We start from the raw sequence: 20,248 nt of genomic DNA on the forward strand, positions 1-20,248 counted from the left end.
CTTTTATTGTTAAAATTTTTGTACTTCTTCTTCTGTTTGACCTTTTCCCACTCACGTGGGGTCGGCACAGCCCAGCCTATTCATACATTCTTTCACGCAAATTTGTTAAAAATGTTGAAACTAAAGCTGATATTTCAAAACGAGACATAATAATGAAAATTGACATGATGTCGATATTTTTTGTAATGTAATATTAAATGTTTAGATAGTAAGTAATTGCTGGCAACCTAAGCCTATAGAACAGCGGCCTCCAGACTACTATATTACATATCTGCTGACGCATATTAGATATCTGTGTGATATACAATACATGTATAGTCAATAGCACATCAAGTTACCCTGCATGGACCTCTAATAACGCGGTAATAGCGACGAGTTTGCAATGAATTTGGTTAGGTTGACGTGCTATTGACTGTACAGATATTAATCAAAGTTATGATACCGATAGATTTAATGACTGCACTCGTTCGGGTTTAGACATCGTAAAAAGTTTGTAAGTCTTACTCATAAAAAAACTGGTAAACTGCGAGTTGATCTCGCGTGAAGAGGGTTCCGTACAATACCAAATTACTAGCTTTTGTCCGCGGGTTTGCTTTGATACAATTTCTACTTTATTCTCCGTTGATCCGTTGACGGACATCAACGTATTGTAGCGCAACTGAGCAATGGGGCATGGCTTGAATGCCGGCTCCACAATTTCACGGAAAAGTTCGTCGAACTTAGACAGACTCGATATACATTACTGGTATACGTTTATTATTCACATTGCGGTAAATAAAAGCATTTATTTTGTATAAATGCTTTCTACATACATTTGCGTCGGCGATTTATACTATGTAATGATATAAGAATATCATAATACAACTATAAAGACACATACTCACCTTGCTTATCCAACATAGAATAACAAAAAAGCAGTACTTACTGTAAAAAGTCCGACTACAATAATTAAGTTAAAAAATATTTTGATTGGATTGGAATTAAACAAATTTAGTCTTACTTTTGCTTGCGAAAATACTTATTCATACTCGAAAACTTTTCTCATAAAACAAAAAAGTAATTTCATTTCAGAATACCAAAACATAAGGCCGAGCTTGAGCGTGAGCCTTGGTTTCGTTATCTATCTTCGGTCAATCGACGACAAAACGACAATAGTACCGCAACAGATTTTTTAAAGTCACCTAAAGGCATCTACCGCCATCTTTTCACAAGTACATTATTTATACATGCTCATTTATGTTTGAATTACCGTTGTGAATGATGAAATAGAACGCTCATGTCATGTATCTATCTATGCATTCCTCACGACGTTTTCCTTCACCGAAAGCAAATGGAGGTCGATAAAAACTAGGTATACATGAGCATGAGACATATATTTGAATATATTGTCGTTAACAAAGTAATGTTTTGTTATTAAATTGAGGACTTTCGAATACATACTTATCAAAACAAAAATGTATCATCTAATCTACCCTATTCACAATTAAACTTTGTGATTAATCTATATATACAAAGGCGTGTTCCCATTCGCTGAGTAGCGTAAGTCAGCCCGTTGAGGCAACTCAGAACGTTGTAGATCCGTCGTGCCCCGTTGTAGGGTTTGACATTGGCATGCGTTGGCGTACGGCGATAATTCATACAATTTCTACGTTATTCTGCTTTAATCCGTCGACGGATGTCAACAAACAAGCAATGGGAACACGTTCTTACATCCAGCATTAAATAAAACATTGTTCCAAAACAAACATTAATTAATTAGGTGAGTACTACAATTTTATGCTATGAAATTATTATGGAATATCATAAGAACTAATTTAACTGGCGTATTCCACATCCACATTGGGCACCATTGGTGCCATTAAAATAGGTGCCCAACAAAGATTGCGTCACTTAACTACGTACGTCTACAGAGAGCACCACATTTATAACATAAATAAAGCTAATCTAGATTACACAGATAAATCTTAGAGCCTAAATTATTAATGGAATGAATGCACGAGATAAATGTAAGTCACACCCCTAACCTAACCCAACCTACCACTGATCTATCGAGACCATACCGTTTATCGAAAATACATTGTATAATAAACAGACTTAACCTCATTATAATACATTGGTATATGCATGTCGCTCGAGTACTGAATTTTTATTTAAATTTAGTTTAAAAAGCATGTCTCAGATTCATATATCCATAAAAAAGTGATAAATGTAACTTAAATTCACTTATTGTCGATCTTATTTATAAAGTACGTTTGATAAATACTCAAGATCCAATTTTGGATAAAATCATGGAATGATTCCTTACACATGAATAATGAAATACTTTAATCATTATTGTCATTATTATGTGAGGAACGGTAAGCCACAACTCTGGCTTCGTTCAAAGGAGAGTCTTCCCTCTCGCTGCTTTTCTGTTTCTTCTCACAACATCGACAGCAAACATATATAGCAACCACCGAGCTCAGCAGCAATGGCAGCCAAATGTACACCGGGATCCCGGAATAAGATATCGATTTAGAATACTCCTTCAGCAACGCGCACGGCACTACGTGTTTCTCTTGATGCTCGCTAATATTATGCCAAAGAACACATTCTTGGGTACTCGTCACTACCAAAGGACTCCCTGTGTCATTCAAGTAAGATTTAACCTGAATATGCGCCTTTGATATATCAAATGTCTGAGATTCCGGTCCTTGTGAATCCGGGGCGTTAATCATGAATGAAGATACCATGAAACACGGAATTCTCGTTTCTTCGAACTGTTGTCGGTCGACGACTTGGAGCGAGCATCTCTCATTTGGTTGCGCCGTATATGTGTAATGAGAGTTCCTTTCGCTTTCTTTACCGAGGTTATATAGAGACAGTCCTGAGACTAAATTTCCGAATCTGCTACCTGATTCCATATACGTGAAGACGTATGATGGTGGGAGACCGTGATAAACCGGATAAGCTTGTCGCACAGCGCACTGGTGACACATGTAGTAGACGCGCGCGGGAGGGTGATATGAATAGAAGGCATGGCGCGCAGTTGTATGATGAAAGCTCTCGGCATGTCCTCCAGACCAATGTCCACTGCTGTGTCCACTGCCATGTCCACCGCCGCCGTGTCCACCACCTTTCGCGGTGACAGCATTAGTAAAAATACAATACACGAAGAGCTTATAGGGCTCCATAACGCACAGGTTCCGGAGGGCGACTGGCGGAGGCTGGAGGAGGCGGCTTGGCGCCGCGGCAAGCGACGTCAAGGCGCCAGACTGGCGCCTCCCAATGTGCAGCAGTATTAAGAGTTCGTCGCGGGTCACACACACCAGAGCAGATATGTAAACATGTGAGTAGAACAATTTTTTGTAATGTTTTATGCCTAAAAATACTGACATGTGTTTAAAATATCATACAAATTTAAATTGATTTACTCAACTTAGGATGACATACCTACCTGTATATATATCACCTGACGACAATAAGTTCTAGGGGAAGAAGCGGCGCAAGAAACTACACTTGTTTATTCTCAAATAAAATTACTTGGTCTTTGTTAACGTTGAGTTTGTCATATAAAAGAGTTTTTTTAATAAACATTTATCTACTGACTTAACTACATAAGTAATATTAATATTATATTAACAGGACTTATCACGAACCTTTTTTTATTTAAAGTTGATGACGTTTCAACGCTACTTCCACCACCATAACTTCACACCGCAAGTACACAAGTCTTGCTGCGACCACGGCTATTGCAAGGTCGTTAAAACGTCAACGACACCACGTAAAAAGGTTAGTGCTCTAAGTCCCGTTCATATAATACACATGTAGTTATGCGTTCAAAGCACGAAAGTTTAAAAGTCACTATTTACAAACTTTCTGTATTCACTACACACTCACAGTACATTGTAGGTATATCCAAAAAATTATGACAACCAAAAGCGTATTACGTTATTACATTATGCGTAACATGTTCACACGTAGGTATTTGAACTCGACAAACTGCTATGATATCTCCGAGGTCCACCTGTGCATCAGGCTGATGCGTCAACAAAGGCAAGCGGCGATTTCCTGCCTGACGGCGAGATGGGACGCTTCCTGGCTATTGTCGCGTGAGACTGCAAGATTGGGATCGGGGAAGATATCACGCATGTTGACACAGCTAGCATAAGTGTACAACTCTGTACATAAAACGTGTATAAATGTATGTTAGGCAATTTCACTGCAACTTGACTCGAATTCTGGGAAATTCTGTATTCCCGCTGATGGCGCATGCATCTAACAGACGCATTGTGCCTTATAAAAATATTCATTTCAGAAACGTGTAACAGATAAGCTATATGAGAGTCTCTTTCGCGACACTTGAAGTGATACCTATCATGGATTCATGATAGTCGTCACGTCGACATAAAAACAAACAAGATAAATCTGAATGCAGCCTGCATTGCCTGCACTGCAATCAGTTTCATGTGGTATTGTTGTCTCAATTAGGTGTTCATATGATTCAGATGCAAGTTAGAATCTTGATAATTATAGTACACTCGACCTCCTATCAAGTTACATTTCTTTCGAATTGAATACTGGCGAAATTATTTATTACAGACAGGTACCTTTTCCAGCTGATTTATCAAGCAGCGTTAAAAGTTCTATAGTCACTTAATAAATTTTATTGTTGAATTTACAATAAATCTAAACACATTGTTGTTCGATTGACTGTACAATACTTCGCTCGTACGAATTACAACGCGAACCAAGATTACATAATAATACATACACGCAGACACAAAATTTATGATTTCATTCATCAAGTTCTTTGTTTACGAATCAACCCACGTGGAGTTTAAATCGCGTAGCAGTCATATTGTTTTATTCTATACTGACTCTGCACCAAAGCTTCGCTCTCCGGAGAGTTGCGGGATAAGAGATACCCTGGTGATATTCTAGGTTATACCTATTCTACGCAAACGCTAACGGACGAAATTCCGACCAAAGATCTTACGACACTTTTGTTTAAAATCTCACACATCCGCATTTATAATACTACTTAGTAGGAATAATTAGTAGATTATCTGCACTGTATTTAATTAATCAATTCATCTATTATGAATCACTGTAGTCCCTTATTTTCTTAACTTTCCATTATTGAAATTAAATCTTTACGGAAATAATTGTGCTGCCGAAACTTTCGACTTTGATTGAGCACTCAATTTTATTTTTTACAATGACTTGTATATGAATAACTTGTATGATCTCAAGTATCATGCAACATTCAGCCTTGCGGATTTCTCCTGGGTATATGACAAATGTAATTATATGTCACGCTGTAGCGTGACATATAATACACATGTCCATCACAAAATGCTACAAGGATCCATCACAAAATTTAAAATTATATTGGATAGTGTGAAAAGTTAGAAAATTTTGCGAGGTTGGCATACTCGCAACAATATCACTTGGATCTTCATTTAAAATTTACTGTTATTTATTAGCGAATGTTATATTCAGTACTAGCGGCCCGTCCCGGCTTCACATGGGTAAAACCATGATAAATCATCCGCCTAAACCTTCCTCAAGAGTCACACTATCTATTGATGAAAACCGTGCAAAAATCTTGTAGGTATTTTTGAATATGAACGCGATGTTCATGCAGACGCGACATTGGAACTTATTTTTATAATATGTATGTATTTTATGCAATAAACAGATATGAACTTTTAAATTCATCCACGAATATAATTTTATAATTTTACAAAATTATAAAACTATCAGCCGGGCCCCGGGCCTTCGCTCCATAAAAAATACTTGTCCATCTGAAAAATCACAGAAGATTCTGTCTGAGTTCTTAGTTTTTCTTGGAAACTTCCCTTTAATAAAGATTTTTACGACTTAGTCTGCGACATATTTACAAAAAACTACAAAACACATTATACCTACACCATACCTACACACAATACACTTACTAGAGATTACAACTATTTTTAGAACTATTTTTTTAGATTCTAAACCATATCTATCAATTAACATTTTGTTTATTCTTCTTACACGCAGTTTCGTTTATTTTTACGATAGTTGTTTATGTATCTCCGGCTCTAATCTATACATACATTATATATGGTATATGTCTGTACATAGGAGATATTGAAGAAAAATAATTATATGATAGAATAGATAGTCATGACAATGAGATAGAAGCCAAAACAATTTTTTTTAGAAATTTTGTCTTTCTGTTGTTCACGCATCACGCAAAAACTACTGGATGGAATTTGATTCGGTTTTTACAGTTGTATATTACAGAACACAAAATAAACGCGAGCGAGGCTGCGGGCAAAAGCTAGTCGTAAAATATAAACTCAAATATTTCAGGTGTTATTGTCAAGTTTGCAACTGAGGGATTAACACGTTTATGAACTAAGAGTTGTAAAATGGTGTTTATTTTCTGTGGTTAGAAGTAATTAAAACTATCAAAGCAAGTAAACAGGATCATACCTGGGCGATAGTTAATAAAGTCTGAGACGTGTGAACCGAAATCTAACATACTCGTAAACAAGACAATTAGAGCAACCAGCCTCATTTCATAAAGCATATGCTTTTAGTTCATCAAAAATTACATTCCAGCTATATAAGTAGTAGAAAAATAAAAGTATCCTTATAATTACATTATAAAACAGTACCGCGTCTGACTGTTCGCAATAAACTCACTGCACGGATTTTCATGCAGAGTAGTTTGCCATTGCCCTCTCCATTTCACACACAAGTTAATAATCAACCAGTGTGCAGGTTTCCTCCAATGTCTGGTAGTGATTCCAGGTGATCAAACAACAGATGGTTCAATTCTAACCGTAATTCCAAAAGTCATGTGTGGTTATTGATATTCGACGTCTTGTTTGTCTATTTATTAAAAGATCCATTCCGTTATACACACAATAAAAGGGATGTTTGAAATTATACCGCCCACTGCAACACTTTACATCTTCGTGCGCGAGGTCACGTCACACGAACTAGAGTCTTGAACTCACAAATTGATAGAAATAATTCCACTAGATTTGCTATTGTGCCTTTTAAGTTTCATGCCATATTAAATAATATTTTACAATAATTTAGGAAACTCTTTTGCCGCTTGAGCATTAATAATCAATAGTTACTACTTTTATAATGTTTCGTTTTGCTACAATTTGTGTCTTAGCTAAAATGTATTATATAGTACAAAATATTATCTTTTTTGTCAATGAAAATAAAACGCTTTTTATTTTAGTTTATCCATGAGAGAAAAGATTTGTTTTTTGTTTGTAATGAGTAAACTCAAAAACTACAAGACCGATTTTGATGAAATATAGCACAAAGAAATGAGAGTGACATAGGCTACTCTTTTATTACGGTTTTACCCGAACGAAGCCGGGTCGGGCCGCTAGTTTATTTATAATTTATGTCATATGTATCTAAGCTTTATAATTAACAGTATTTCTTTCCAATGGACATGTCCATGTGGAGTGGAAATAGTTTGCCGCCTACATTCTTTCCGAAGGAGGATGCGCATATTTATATATATATATATCAATATTTATTGGATTCTTTTGTAGTACATATTATGACGTGAAACACGAACAGAAAGAATTTAGTCAGTATTAGTTATTGATCTTCGCCCGCGTGATTTCCCACGGGAGCAGTAATTTCTCTGGAATTACCCTATGTCCTTCTCCGTACTTCAAACTACATATATGCAAAATTTCAAGAAGATTGGTTGAGTAGATACAGTGTGAAGAGGTAACAAACTTACTTTCGCTTTTATAACATTAGATAGGACTAGGATTAGTAAATTACCCATGTCAATGTATTTATATTATTTTTATGTTGTTGATCTACGATTTTATCTTACGAATAAATACATTTCTATTTCAAACAAGTCCAGTTTAGATAGTTATCATTATTCTCGTTAATAATATTGTTTCAAGATTTGGTTAATTATTTACAATAAGTGCTCTGAAATTAACACCTTTATTTTTATCTGTGACGCGTCATCTTCTAGACTATGTTATTCTTCTAGTCCAAAATTAATAATTACTGAATCTGATGTAAAACGATCATTATGGTATTAAACATAAATGACTAACATCTAGGATATATCAAATTATATAATTACCTAAGTTTTATTACAATACTTAATGGCCATAAATTCATCAAAACCGCTTTCAACTTAAGAAATAAAGAATTTCTCACACACACGACCGCCACCACATTGCAATGAATGTTTGAATTTATTCTTGGGCCCAATCGTGAATGAGCAGAGAGAATGTGTAAACGTCTTATGCCGGCTCCACACTATCGTCGAAAAGTTTGCCAAACTTTCGCGGATTCGGTATACATTGCTGGTTTTTCATTGCGATAAATAAAAGTTCTCATATAAATTACGCAATGTTTACCATTAGCGTCGACATGGTCGAATGTATCTGAACTACTGAAGATCTGCTGAAAAAGGTCGCTTTGGTCTCATTACGCCAAGGTAAAGAATAACTAAATTCATTTTAATCCTATCAAGCCAAACAGTGTACAAGTTAATCCATTCTAACCGAACAGTTTACAAAAATAGTTTATGAAATGGAATTTGTTACGAGAAATTGTCGCGCTGAAGTCATATTTCAATTAAGAAAATGGCTAACACAAGGTCAATTTAAAAAATAATATTATGTATCTGTCTCTCATCCTTCATCTTTATATGTAAAAACCTATTATAAATACTTAAGTCTATTTTCAATAGAGATATTGAATACAATATTTAAAAAAATCTCCAATGCACCCGTAGCTGAAAATTCGTATCAACCAATATATCAGAGCATGGACGTTCTGAAGACATCACGTGATAAAAATTTATTGTTTATTATGTATCTATCAAATAAGTATATTTGTTTTATACTAAGCCCAACATTGCTCTATTTGATTTTGATGTGTTTATTCCAACAATTATTTTCCTTGTGTATTTATGAATATCTAGCAGTTTGTAAGTGGACTCCTCCTCTGCGATTTTAATGTTTTCAGCGAACAAACAAATTGAAAGTTTCAGAACGCTTGTAAATCGTCTGACTATTAATCCCATTGTGCTCGAAAACACTACTTACTACTTATCGGGGTTATGATTTATGTCAGGGCCATTTCATTTAGAGCATTTATCAAAGGGGAAAGCTTTCAGAAAAGTTGGATTAGCTTTCCATAAAGCAACGGTTATTTATTTATTTTATCAAACTTTTCAAGATTTTATTACAAGAAAATTTCCAAAAAAGTTATGCATTTGTCGAAGCTACGCCTTGAGGCAATTTGAATAAAATCTGATACCAGTGTTAGCTCGAAACTGCTCGAAACGAAAGAAAGCCAAGTGTATGAGGCATCCCTGAATATAAACTTGTATTCTTCAAAAACTTTATTAATGACTAGCTTTTGCCCGCGGCTTCGCCCGCGTGAATTTCATAGTAAAATCTCAGATTTTTTTTTATCGCGTATTTACCGGGATGAAATGTCTATAAGATGTTAACCCGGGATTCCGAGGCATTTTTGATTCATAATTAGTTTTTCAATTATCCTACGGGAACCTGACCATTTACCGTGATGAAATGTATCTAAGGTGTTAACCCGGTATATAAGGTACCTACATACCAAATTTCAAGCAAATCGGTCCAGTAGATTTCGAGTGATGCGCGTTCAGACAGACAGACAGACAGACAGACAGACAGACAAAAATTTCCAAAACTATATTTTCGTTATTTATATCAGTAACTAAGTATATTCCACGAAAAATTAAAAAAATATATCCAATGTACAAATTTGGCCTTTCCTCAATTTTATTATATGTATTGATGATATGTTTCATCACTATTACTATACTGTTATTTGACTTTAATTATTTTATAATAGTTTTGAAAAATTATTTAGCTAAATTAATTAATTTATATATCATATTAAAAATCTTTTCTTCGTGCCGCTTATACAATGATAAATATCATTTCTCATTTATTATCACACTGATCTTTAAAATAAAATCACAAAATGCAAATAAATGCATATAATATCCCAACATATTGAATGCACTATTTTCGGCAGTTGGGTTAAAAAAAACCTGGAGACAAATATTCCAGTCGCATCATTTATCTCCGAGAGACCGATGGCTCGAGTCGAGAACAGCGAAGGTAACTAGATTAGCTTTACAAACTCAACGTTTGAAAGAAAAGTTGGTGGGAAATTGGCATGTTCGAATATTAAGAAGAAGAGGGATCTGTATCAGGTGTGCAGCAGTCGAGATGAAAATTCGACCTCAAATGGTTCGTTTGCATTGAAAACTGATAAAGTTTTTCCAACTCCTGTTTGTGGATATCAAATTTTTTATTAACATTTAAGTAAACTATGTACAACCTATATTACTAATCATATTTTTCATCTAAGAATAATACTGTCGTGGGCCGAATATTTTCATAATAATATCAACCACCCAATTGTCATATGTTACAAATATATTAATTCGTAGAACCCTAAAAAGGGTAACTTTGGAATAAGCAAGAACAAAACGTCCATAAATAAACGGAAGCTGTCTCTCGTCCTGGGGTCGCAAAGATTGATCTTTTTAAATGTTGTCATGACAAAAAATTTACTGTCATACTGTAAAAACACAAAATCGACAAATTAACTAACGTGAAGTGTAACAATATTTCGATTTTTAATTTAGGCTTTCGTAGACATTAATAAAAAAATTGTAGTAACAATGTTTCGTAGGTTTTCGTAGACCTTCGTAGCTTTCGTAGCAGACGTGGTGTAGCAAGGTGTTTGTTAGCAACTTTCATTTTTGGAAAATTAATTTTTTTATTGGTATCTAGCTTTAGCACCCGGCTTCGACCTTGTGATTTTCAGCGGTAACTGAACTTTAAAGGTAATACATAATTCCGTATTGAGTATTTTCTCAGAAGAACTATCAACTGCAATAACAACAAAAATCTTATTCAATTGTAGATGGCGAGACCGCAAACCGCTACTCTGGTATTTGCGGTTTTTATTTATAAATATTGTACAGTCAACAGCAAATAAAGGTGCCTAAATTCATTGCAAATTCGCCACTATCTATTACTACAATTGCGTCAGGAATGCAATGCAAACATTGAAAGATATGCGTATCTTGACGCGCTCTCGGCTGTACTTGTATAATTATTTATATCCATACTAAGATTATGTGGGTATTTATGATCTATTAATTTCATAAAACTAGATATTTCATAAAAATGTAGAATATAATTCTAGTCCTCAATAGAACAGAAGTATACTTAGAAAATATCATGCGCTTGAAGACAGTTTTAGAGACGGATAAGATAGTGGATAAATATGTGAGAGGGAGTCTTAAGGTAACACCAATTAAAAGATATATTGGAATGGAAAGTAATAGACTTCGATCATATGAGCACGTTCTGAGAAGAAAGAACAAAGTAGAGAGAAGGATGTGGGATTTATAATAGAATTGAATAAAAACTAAAATATAAATTTGAGAAGCCCCTCAACTCTAAAGTTCTCATCTGCCAGAAAAGAGCTGAAGTTTCCAAACGGCTGAATTAACATTTTCCAAACATAGCTAAGTACACTCTCGATCAAATTCTCTTTCAAATAAAAAAAAAAATCTAAAGCCGTTTGGTTGCTACGATGCCACGGCCAGACATACAGACACACAGACACGTTAAACTTGAAACTCTCCTTATGTCGTCGAAGGTTAAAAGAAGTAGATGAAGACCGAAGAAGAGTTAGGTGGAGTGTGTTCGGCATGATATGGCTAAGAAGAAAGTAACAGACTGATTACATCAGATAGGGAAGAGTGGAGGAGACAGACATGCTTTACCGACCACATAAAGTGAAATAAAGGTAGTCAGGTGATGAAACTCTATTGATGTGATTGATAAAGACCTATGACACAGTATTTATTAGGGCTGCCACCATAAACAATACTGTCCAAAAATTTATTTGTTATGCTCCGAAGGGCACTTAACACAGTATAATTAATTACTGTCAAAAGCTTAACAAGGATGCGGCTCAGTTGTGTATGAATACAAATTACTTTTTATATTATGCTCCTCAAATTCCCAGTAAACCCGTGTAACAATAAAATAGCCTTTTCCACTAATATCCATCTTTTATGGATTCCACGTAAGACAATAAACCCACATATCCTAATTGAATTAGTTCAGACTCTTATTTCTATCTCTACTCGACTGTTGACTGTAAAAAATACTGTTTGTTCCGGAATACGGTGATTCTTAACTGTTCCAAGTGTCCATTAAAAGTTGGGTCTTATCACTCCATTAGCCATTAGGTATGTGACGTTGTGTAAAGTTTCCAAGTAATAAGTACTTTGCAACTCTTATCACACTCACTCATTTTATTGCTGGTAAAGTCTTTCAACGTTTAGAAGCATTCAAACTTGAACTAGTATTGTTAGAATTGAATTATTATAATATATAATGTCCTAATTGATATAATCAAAATCAAATCATTTATTCAGAAATTAGACCTTCACAGGCACTTTTTCACGTGATATTCGAAATGAAATAAAATTTACGCCCCGGGGCTTCGTTCCCGTGGGAATTTCGGGATAGAAAGTACCCTATATGTTATTCAAAGTTATATTCTACTCATGTACCAAATTTCTAATCTGTCCAGCAGATTTTACGTACATACATATATACACATATCCTCACAAACTTTCGCATTTATAATATTAGTTAGGATACAGTGTTTTTGTTACACGCACGTATCGAAATTATTTTCCCTTGTTTTTGGAATGTTGTAATTGATTGATCAAATCTCAATCCCAAAAGTACGCCATTAATTTCTAGAAGCAATTAACCGTATTTAATCGTTTTAATCTTTTAGCATGAGTACTACATACGATATCTGGCTAGATAACAATTAATCTATTTCCCTGGTGACTGTTACATAGTGCTTGATGCTCAGACCGTTCCATCCCATTAATATTCTTATTACATACTTATACTATTATATACTTTCGCCTTTATAAGGCGGAAGTTTGTGGGTATCTTCACGCTCAAACGGCTGGGCCAATTTTTATGACATTTGGTATTGAGGTAGCTTATATCTTGGATTAACACATAGGATACATTTTACCCAAAAAATCAAAAAGTCTGATACTAAGCCGTGGATGTCGCTATTATGCATAAAAACAAGTTTTTTTTTTAATTACAAGGGTAAAACCGCGGGCTGCTGCTAATAAGTAATAATAGAAGAGATGGCCCTATTAGAGTCACATCAGTTTGTATACCAATTTGGCTCGTATATGGTAGTACCACAAATTATTTCCTATGTATTAAAAAAACAATCTTCATCTTCATAGTCGTATTCCTCATGACTGAGGGTCGTGGTCATTACATGGCATGAAACACACGTAGGTAACAACTTTCTTGGCATTATTAATGGAGTGGTTTGCCATTGCCTTCTCCATTTCACACACAAGTTAATTATCAACCAGTGTGCAGGTTTCCTCACGATGATTTCCTTCACCGGAAGCAAGTTGTGGTCGATGAAAACTACTACAGACTGGTATACAAACTCATGTGGCACGAGTAGGATTCGAACCTGGGACCTTTCGATCCACAGTCTTAACTATTACCGCTTCAACAATATATACCGCCAATAAAAACAATATTTTTATATAATTTGCATAAAAAATAAACAAATATTTTTTCCATTTCCATTAGAATTCCTTCCGCATAACGACCGCAACACTTTGCTTTGAGGAATCCATACTAAACTAATATTAGAAAATTTGAAAGTTTGTTTATACGTCTTTCACGTCAAAACGGAGCAACGGGTCGATTAGGTGATTTTTTGTGTGTAGTGTAGATAGTCGAACAGCTGCAGTGTCACTTTTAACAACACAACCGCGGGCAACAGTATGTATAAGAATATAATAAATAATATAAGTAGTACATATGCTTACCACAGCAACGAGTACCATTAATTTAGTTGATTTGGTTGAGAACTAAGGTTTCTATTCGAAAATCGCACACGAGTTAAACCCATATAGACGCAAATCACGCGTCAAATTGTAATGGCAGAGTTGTAACACATATCTGTCTATGCTATCCTGTCCTGATTCCCGACTCATCCAATTGCAAATTCGCCGTTATTACCAACGCATAGATGCTCATGTTGGGTTAATTGAGTTGTAGTTGACTGTACATTTAGGTTAAAGTAATGTCGCGAATAATGGAAATCGTGGGGTTTCTAACCAACTAATGAGTTAGATTGAAATTGTTCAGTAGATGCTGAGATACAACTTTTTAGGTTTCTTTATAGTGCAAACGCTGGCGAGTCATGTGACATTTTCACATGACATGCCTTTACTATCATGATATTTTGCGACAGTAAATAAAAACAGAGTGGCGTTATCATAAAATGTGCCTTGGGTGGCCCTAGAGTAAAGCCATTGCAATAACGAAAGGAAATAAAAAGTAGTATGCACGTACAGCGGCCGGTTATAAAACAATCTTAATAATTTATCCGGCTGTCCAAACCAGGACAGAGAATTTCGGGAACTTATTACACTGGCAACATTATCTCCTGATTAAAATTTTAATTAACTCCGCGTCGATTCATTATCACGATCTTAATTTATTTTATTTTAGCGCAACTGGCCAAAAATAATATTAAAAAAAATAATATATCTAAATAGGAATTTGCTGGGTTTTAAGTATGTATTGTTTTATAATACCTATGTATTTCTGGATACTATATAATCGAAGTGACAATAATAATAAGTTCTTTACTACGTGTGCCCACATAAATTAGTTAACTATTGTATTCAAATAAATAACCATGTACTAAAACACTAAAAACGTAGATAAGGATGAACATATAGTTAATGGACATATGACCCTAACTGATATCGCAACCTTTTAAGTATTGTCACCGGTAGATATCGCGAAAAAATTGACAAATTACAATTAAAGTTGACGCGATAGTCACTTACCGATAGCTGTTCTCGTTCTGACGTTTCTGGAGTAGCACATCGGGTGGAGGATGGCCCAGTAGCGATCCACTGACACAGCCACCAAGCAGAAGATGCTTATAGTACACAGCATAACCAGCAAGGAAACGGTGAATAAACACGCGTGGAGATCCCTCGGTAGGCCCACTGATGCCAGAATCGCGAAGGGAATCCCAAGCAATCCCACCAGGAAATCAGCCGCTGCCAGAGACACTATGTAATAGTTTGTACGTCGTCGCAGTCTCCTGTCGCGACGGAACACGTAAATCACCATAGCATTACCAACAATTGCCACTAAAGCCACCAAAATTTCAAAAGAAGTATATGTCGCGTGCAACTCGGGCGTAGGAGTTCGGTGAGGAACCGGTCCAGATGTGGTCACTTCAATTGTAGTGTCCTCCGACATAGTGAATATTTAACCCATAATTTAATTTAAGAATATTTTAATATAGTAAGCCGGATAACATATTTTTATTTGCGCGTATTCGTAATTAAGTTTTAAAAAAGTACACCTAAGAAGTTCCATATTTAAATAAGTTTATTTTTAAATCTCTGTGACCAATGTTTCAGTCATTTCGTATCTTTTTTTTATTTGAACTTTGTGCTCATTTTGATTACGTGAGTGGCCAGTGCGGAATACGTATGTCCCGCCCGCAAGGCGCGCTTCCCGGCACTGCAGGCACGATTTGGCGCGAAACGCGACCGGGTATCGCCTGGAATGGCGCCCTACGCCGACGCGGCACTTGTTGCGACCACGACTCACGCATTACCCTTGAAAATAAAGTCAAGTTCCATTTAGCTTTCCATGAATATAAAAAGGTAGGATAATAAGAATATGAAGCTCTGTAAATTCAAATAGCTGTTTGCCACGTTTGCGGCCATAAAAATAATGTTCTTTGAAAAATAATGTTTTCCGAATATTTTGCCGAAATTGTATGGAATGGAACATACTGTAATTCCGTAATATTATTATCTTGATATGTATGTGACGTGTGGGGTGGTTCCGCCCTAGAATAGGACTACTGCGTATACTCCCGTGGATGTCGTACGAGGCCACGAGGGACACATTGCAATGACATCGACACACAGTATTGACAGCTGATAGGCAATAACAGCATTTCCAATGCGAGTTGGTGCAACCGAATTTTCAATATGGTTATGGTTTATTTCTTACACTGAGAAGGAACTTATCTACTATACTTCAGTTGCGGTTGATTTCTCTGGCTGGACATTATATATCTATAATTCAGTAAAAATTTGAGGTTTCAGGTATGTACTGGCAACCACTACTTTGCTTTGCATTAAATATGTAGAACCAACACGAGTGTTTTCATGGAGACGAATTTGTTACAATTATTAAATAAAATAATACATACGTATTGTAAACAGGCCAAATATATCATCTGTAGTGCATGTCATGTATCTATATTCACTTCCTCCCCACTACACTGTGATAGATGTAAGTTTAAGTCGAGCACTGAGATGAGAATGCTCGCTCAGTTACTTTCGGTATCGCGTGGCGCATGGACGTCGCATCAATAATGTGATTGTGATGTACAATTTCGGGGCCGACAACCCTGCCTTATGCTACACGAATGCTAGAAGAACTAAACACGTTAAAAAATACTTTATACTTAAATTAAACACATTCTGATAAATTGATGCTTTTTAATCCATTACAAAAATTAACGGCGTTTCAGTCAATTCAATACACATCATGCATGATGCATTTAAGGGTCATGTCTTTTACAGTCGATTAGGAATACCATGTATGTCCCATAGACAAATTTATTACAACATTTGTTATCTTTTTTTTTTCAACATTCTTAGTTAAAAGTTTGACAAAGGTTATCTAATATTTTATAACACGATGTGTGCACCATTGGCTGTGCAAGAGATGGGTGAGTCACCTATTTTTCTGGCGATTACGCTTCACTAACGATGTGCCGCTGAGAAATTCACTGTTCTCGGAAATTTCCTCACTTAAGAATTCCCGCAGATTTCATATCGCTGTGCGTCACGTACTAAACGCCCTACGTCAAAAACATCCATGGACCTTGCAGGGCACAGAAATATGAATTTATTCTCACATTTCTATGGTAAGAGGAGTCTGTAGGTAAACTACGCTGACAAATTCATTTTTATAATTAATAATAAATCTTAGATTAGACTATATTTTGGGTGTGATACATTGGCATTTAAAAATGGAAATCAATATGAGTAAAAGGCTTACAATTTTACTTGGGGCAATTATTTACAGTATTCATAAAGTTAGCACAATGGGATTCTAAGTTTCATATATTTTAATTTCTATGAATGCTTAGTTATCGCTTGTAGAGTCACTTTTCATTTTGATATTAATTATTCTAAAAATAAATGTGAAATACTTATATGTAACACCATAGTTATTTGCATCAACTATTGTCAAATATTATCTTACATATAATATTTTGTAGTTGTAGATAGATTGGGAGCCAATATATAAAAAGTTTTTTTTTTTCATTGCAATTATACAAATAAATATATATTATGGCAAAATCATCATATAAAAAATAATACTTACAAAAAAACATTGGCTAACAGTTTCAGACCAATCACACCAAAGTCCATACAAACTCTTCTTTAGCAATAGAAACACAGACACAAATTGCTTACAATCAAGTAGTCCATGGTTACACATTAAATCTAATTAGATGGATTTATCCTGTGCACCAAATGCAAAGGAATGCCAAGAGATATGAGTTTACTCCTGTCGATTTTATCTAAATTTGGATAAAAATTGAGCAAAGCTTCCCAACATATCTCACTCAGGCTTGGAATGCAAAGCCATACTTTATACAAAATGTTGTTTCTGCTGGTTGCATTTTCTCTGGGTTCAATACCACCAAATACATACATGCAACCTGTAGATGTCACTGCAGAGGAGTGGAAATATAAAGGATGGGGCAGCACTGTCTTCTGCATGAGGTTCCATTGCAAATCTGATAAATTCAGCCTCCAAATATCTTCAAACACTGCTTGGCCATCGGTGCCACCCGCAACAAACACTTGCTCCCCACTTGGTGTGGAAATTTGAACAGCACTATGACATTTTCTTGGTAACGGCATCAAAATGTCTCTTGTGGAGTCATCAGGCTTAGGTGTCAATATTGTCCATGTTTTAGTTTTTAAATTAAACACTGGAAGCTCCATAAGATCATAAGCCCAGTCTCCTGTTCCACCTCCAATGATGTAAAGATTTTCACCAATTCTTGCCAATTCATGTCGGTATCTACCCATGGGCTCTCCTTCTTGGCCAGTTCCTATGTATTCTGACTCCCAAATCATTGTTCGAAGGTCCAACCTGGAACCAATTTAAAATTTAAAAAACTGATGTCTTATTAATCTAAACACTACTCATGGTTTGGTGTACACTTGCATTGACTAAATATTAACTCAGTACTAACTCCTTAAAAGCATTCTAGAATATACTGGCCTATTGGCTATGAAAAGGAAAGTGTATATAAAATATTTAGCATACCTAAATATATCACAATTATAAGAATAGCCATTAGTTCCACCGACAGTATAAAATCCACCATCATAACATAATATTGATTGTCCGTACAGTCCTGGTGGTCTTGATCCTGTCACATCTAAAACCTGCAGTCTGTTGTCATCAGCTTGTGTCCTCCATACCAACACATCATTACTACATTTACTACCAAATGGTGCACCTGTTCCGCCATGTACCTAAAATAGAAAAAATAAATGTAACATATGGCTGACACATACTTAGTTTTAATTTAAAGATTGATATACTGACCATTAAGTATCTACCATTCATACACATAGCATTCGATGCTAGCTCTTCTGGCATGTTTGCTATGTTATGCTGTTTCCATTTCCTGGTGGCTATAGAAAAGCTCCAAAGTTCCTTAAATAGTGGTCTTGCTGGAGTCCATGTCGGATTTTCAAGCGGTACATCGAGAGGCAGTGTCGGATTGTACCCACCGAAACAGTATATATTTACATCATCACAAGCTATTCTATGGCCACTCCGAGGTCTAGGACTCGCAGATCCCCGGCATTTGACTTCGGTAACCTTAAAAGGTTTGAAAAGATAATCCACTCTAAAGTCATTCATTTTGATGGATTCTGAGTATACATTAATAGTAAACCGCAAAAAATATTCAAAATGTCTTATTTATTAAGGACTATTCCAGTCCACCCTCTGTCTGTTATCTGTTTCACTAGAAAATTAATTTCTAATTTATTTTGTCATTTATTGGAAAGGAAACTGAAAATAAATTAATGGATCTGTGAAACACGTCAATGTCACAAAGATCGTATGATGAATGAACTTGGCACTGACATTGACAGATGTATAAGACTTTGTATTGACAACTTTGTAAGATTTTTAGTTAGAACAGTGCGGCAGCGCGGCCTATGTTTGGAAAATTGGAAACATGTGCTTTTTTCTTTCTGAAAAACTAATATATTACGCAAAGCTCAGCGCAGATGGCGCTACTGGTACTACTAAGATACACAAACATTCCCAATGGAGGCAAAAAGTGCCAATTTTCAATATTGTTGCAGATTTACGACCAAAAATACCTTCTACGCAATCGTGGTGCGAGTTTAAAGGGAAAAGGAAGGATTTAGTGGATTATCCTGAAATAATAACTCTATTTTAGGTTATATTCTGCATTATTTGGTCAACTGTGGTCATAAACTGATATAAACTTGATTTTGACTGAAGATCTTACCTGTATGAAGTCCATGAAATGTTCCGAACTTCTTTTCGACCGTTTACTGGCTCGAAAATTTTACAGTGTGAGGCGTATCCCATGGTTTTTGTAAGTTTTTTATCTTATGGAAAACGATTGTTCCCAATATTTTGGCACCCGATTATGCTACATTGTTGTATATTTTCACAAACGAATGCTTACATAATGAAAGTATTAATAAAGTACTCTAAAATAAACGTTATAATCGACATAACAAAAGGCAGCAAAGCTTTTGTCTACCTAACATACAGTGCTGTACTCTGGATAAACGTGAAGTAATACTCCCTATTAGGTACATATTATTCTTGCAGGTATGGTAAAAGCGCAAAATAGTAACCCTTCGCTAAATGTCAAAGCTCAAATACTAATAGCGCAGAATGGTAAAAATTTAACTGCCAGTACTATAGACATTGAACTGTTCCTTGGCCTTGACATGACTTTACTATATCGTCCTGGCCTGGCAAAGCCTGTTTTTGCC

General features: G+C 35.5%; 2 protein-coding genes across 2 annotated transcripts in view; both read right to left on the minus strand.

Moving 5' to 3' along the window:
- Positions 1–16,355, minus strand: part of AdoR (Adenosine receptor) — a 44,234-nt gene extending 27,879 nt beyond the window's left edge. The window contains exon 1 of the mRNA XM_053769881.2: positions 14,984–16,355. Coding sequence (XP_053625856.1) covers positions 14,984–15,407 — 424 coding nt within the window. The 5' untranslated portion in view covers positions 15,408–16,355. The remainder of the gene's footprint in view (positions 1–14,983) is intronic.
- Positions 16,356–16,649: 294 nt separating this feature from the next.
- slim (scruin like at the midline) lies at positions 16,650–19,335 on the minus strand. Its single transcript, XM_053769884.1, has 3 exons — positions 18,807–19,335; positions 18,522–18,733; positions 16,650–18,344 (listed from the first exon to the last, which is right to left on the minus strand). The coding sequence occupies exons 1-3, from the start codon at positions 19,125–19,127 to the stop codon at positions 17,687–17,689; spliced, it is 1,191 nt and encodes a 396-aa protein (XP_053625859.1). The 5' UTR covers positions 19,128–19,335; the 3' UTR covers positions 16,650–17,686.
- Between the last annotated feature and the right edge of the window lie 913 nt (positions 19,336–20,248).

This window comes from Plodia interpunctella, chromosome 3 (assembly GCF_027563975.2).
Source record: "Plodia interpunctella isolate USDA-ARS_2022_Savannah chromosome 3, ilPloInte3.2, whole genome shotgun sequence".
NCBI lineage: Eukaryota > Metazoa > Arthropoda > Insecta > Lepidoptera > Pyralidae > Plodia > Plodia interpunctella.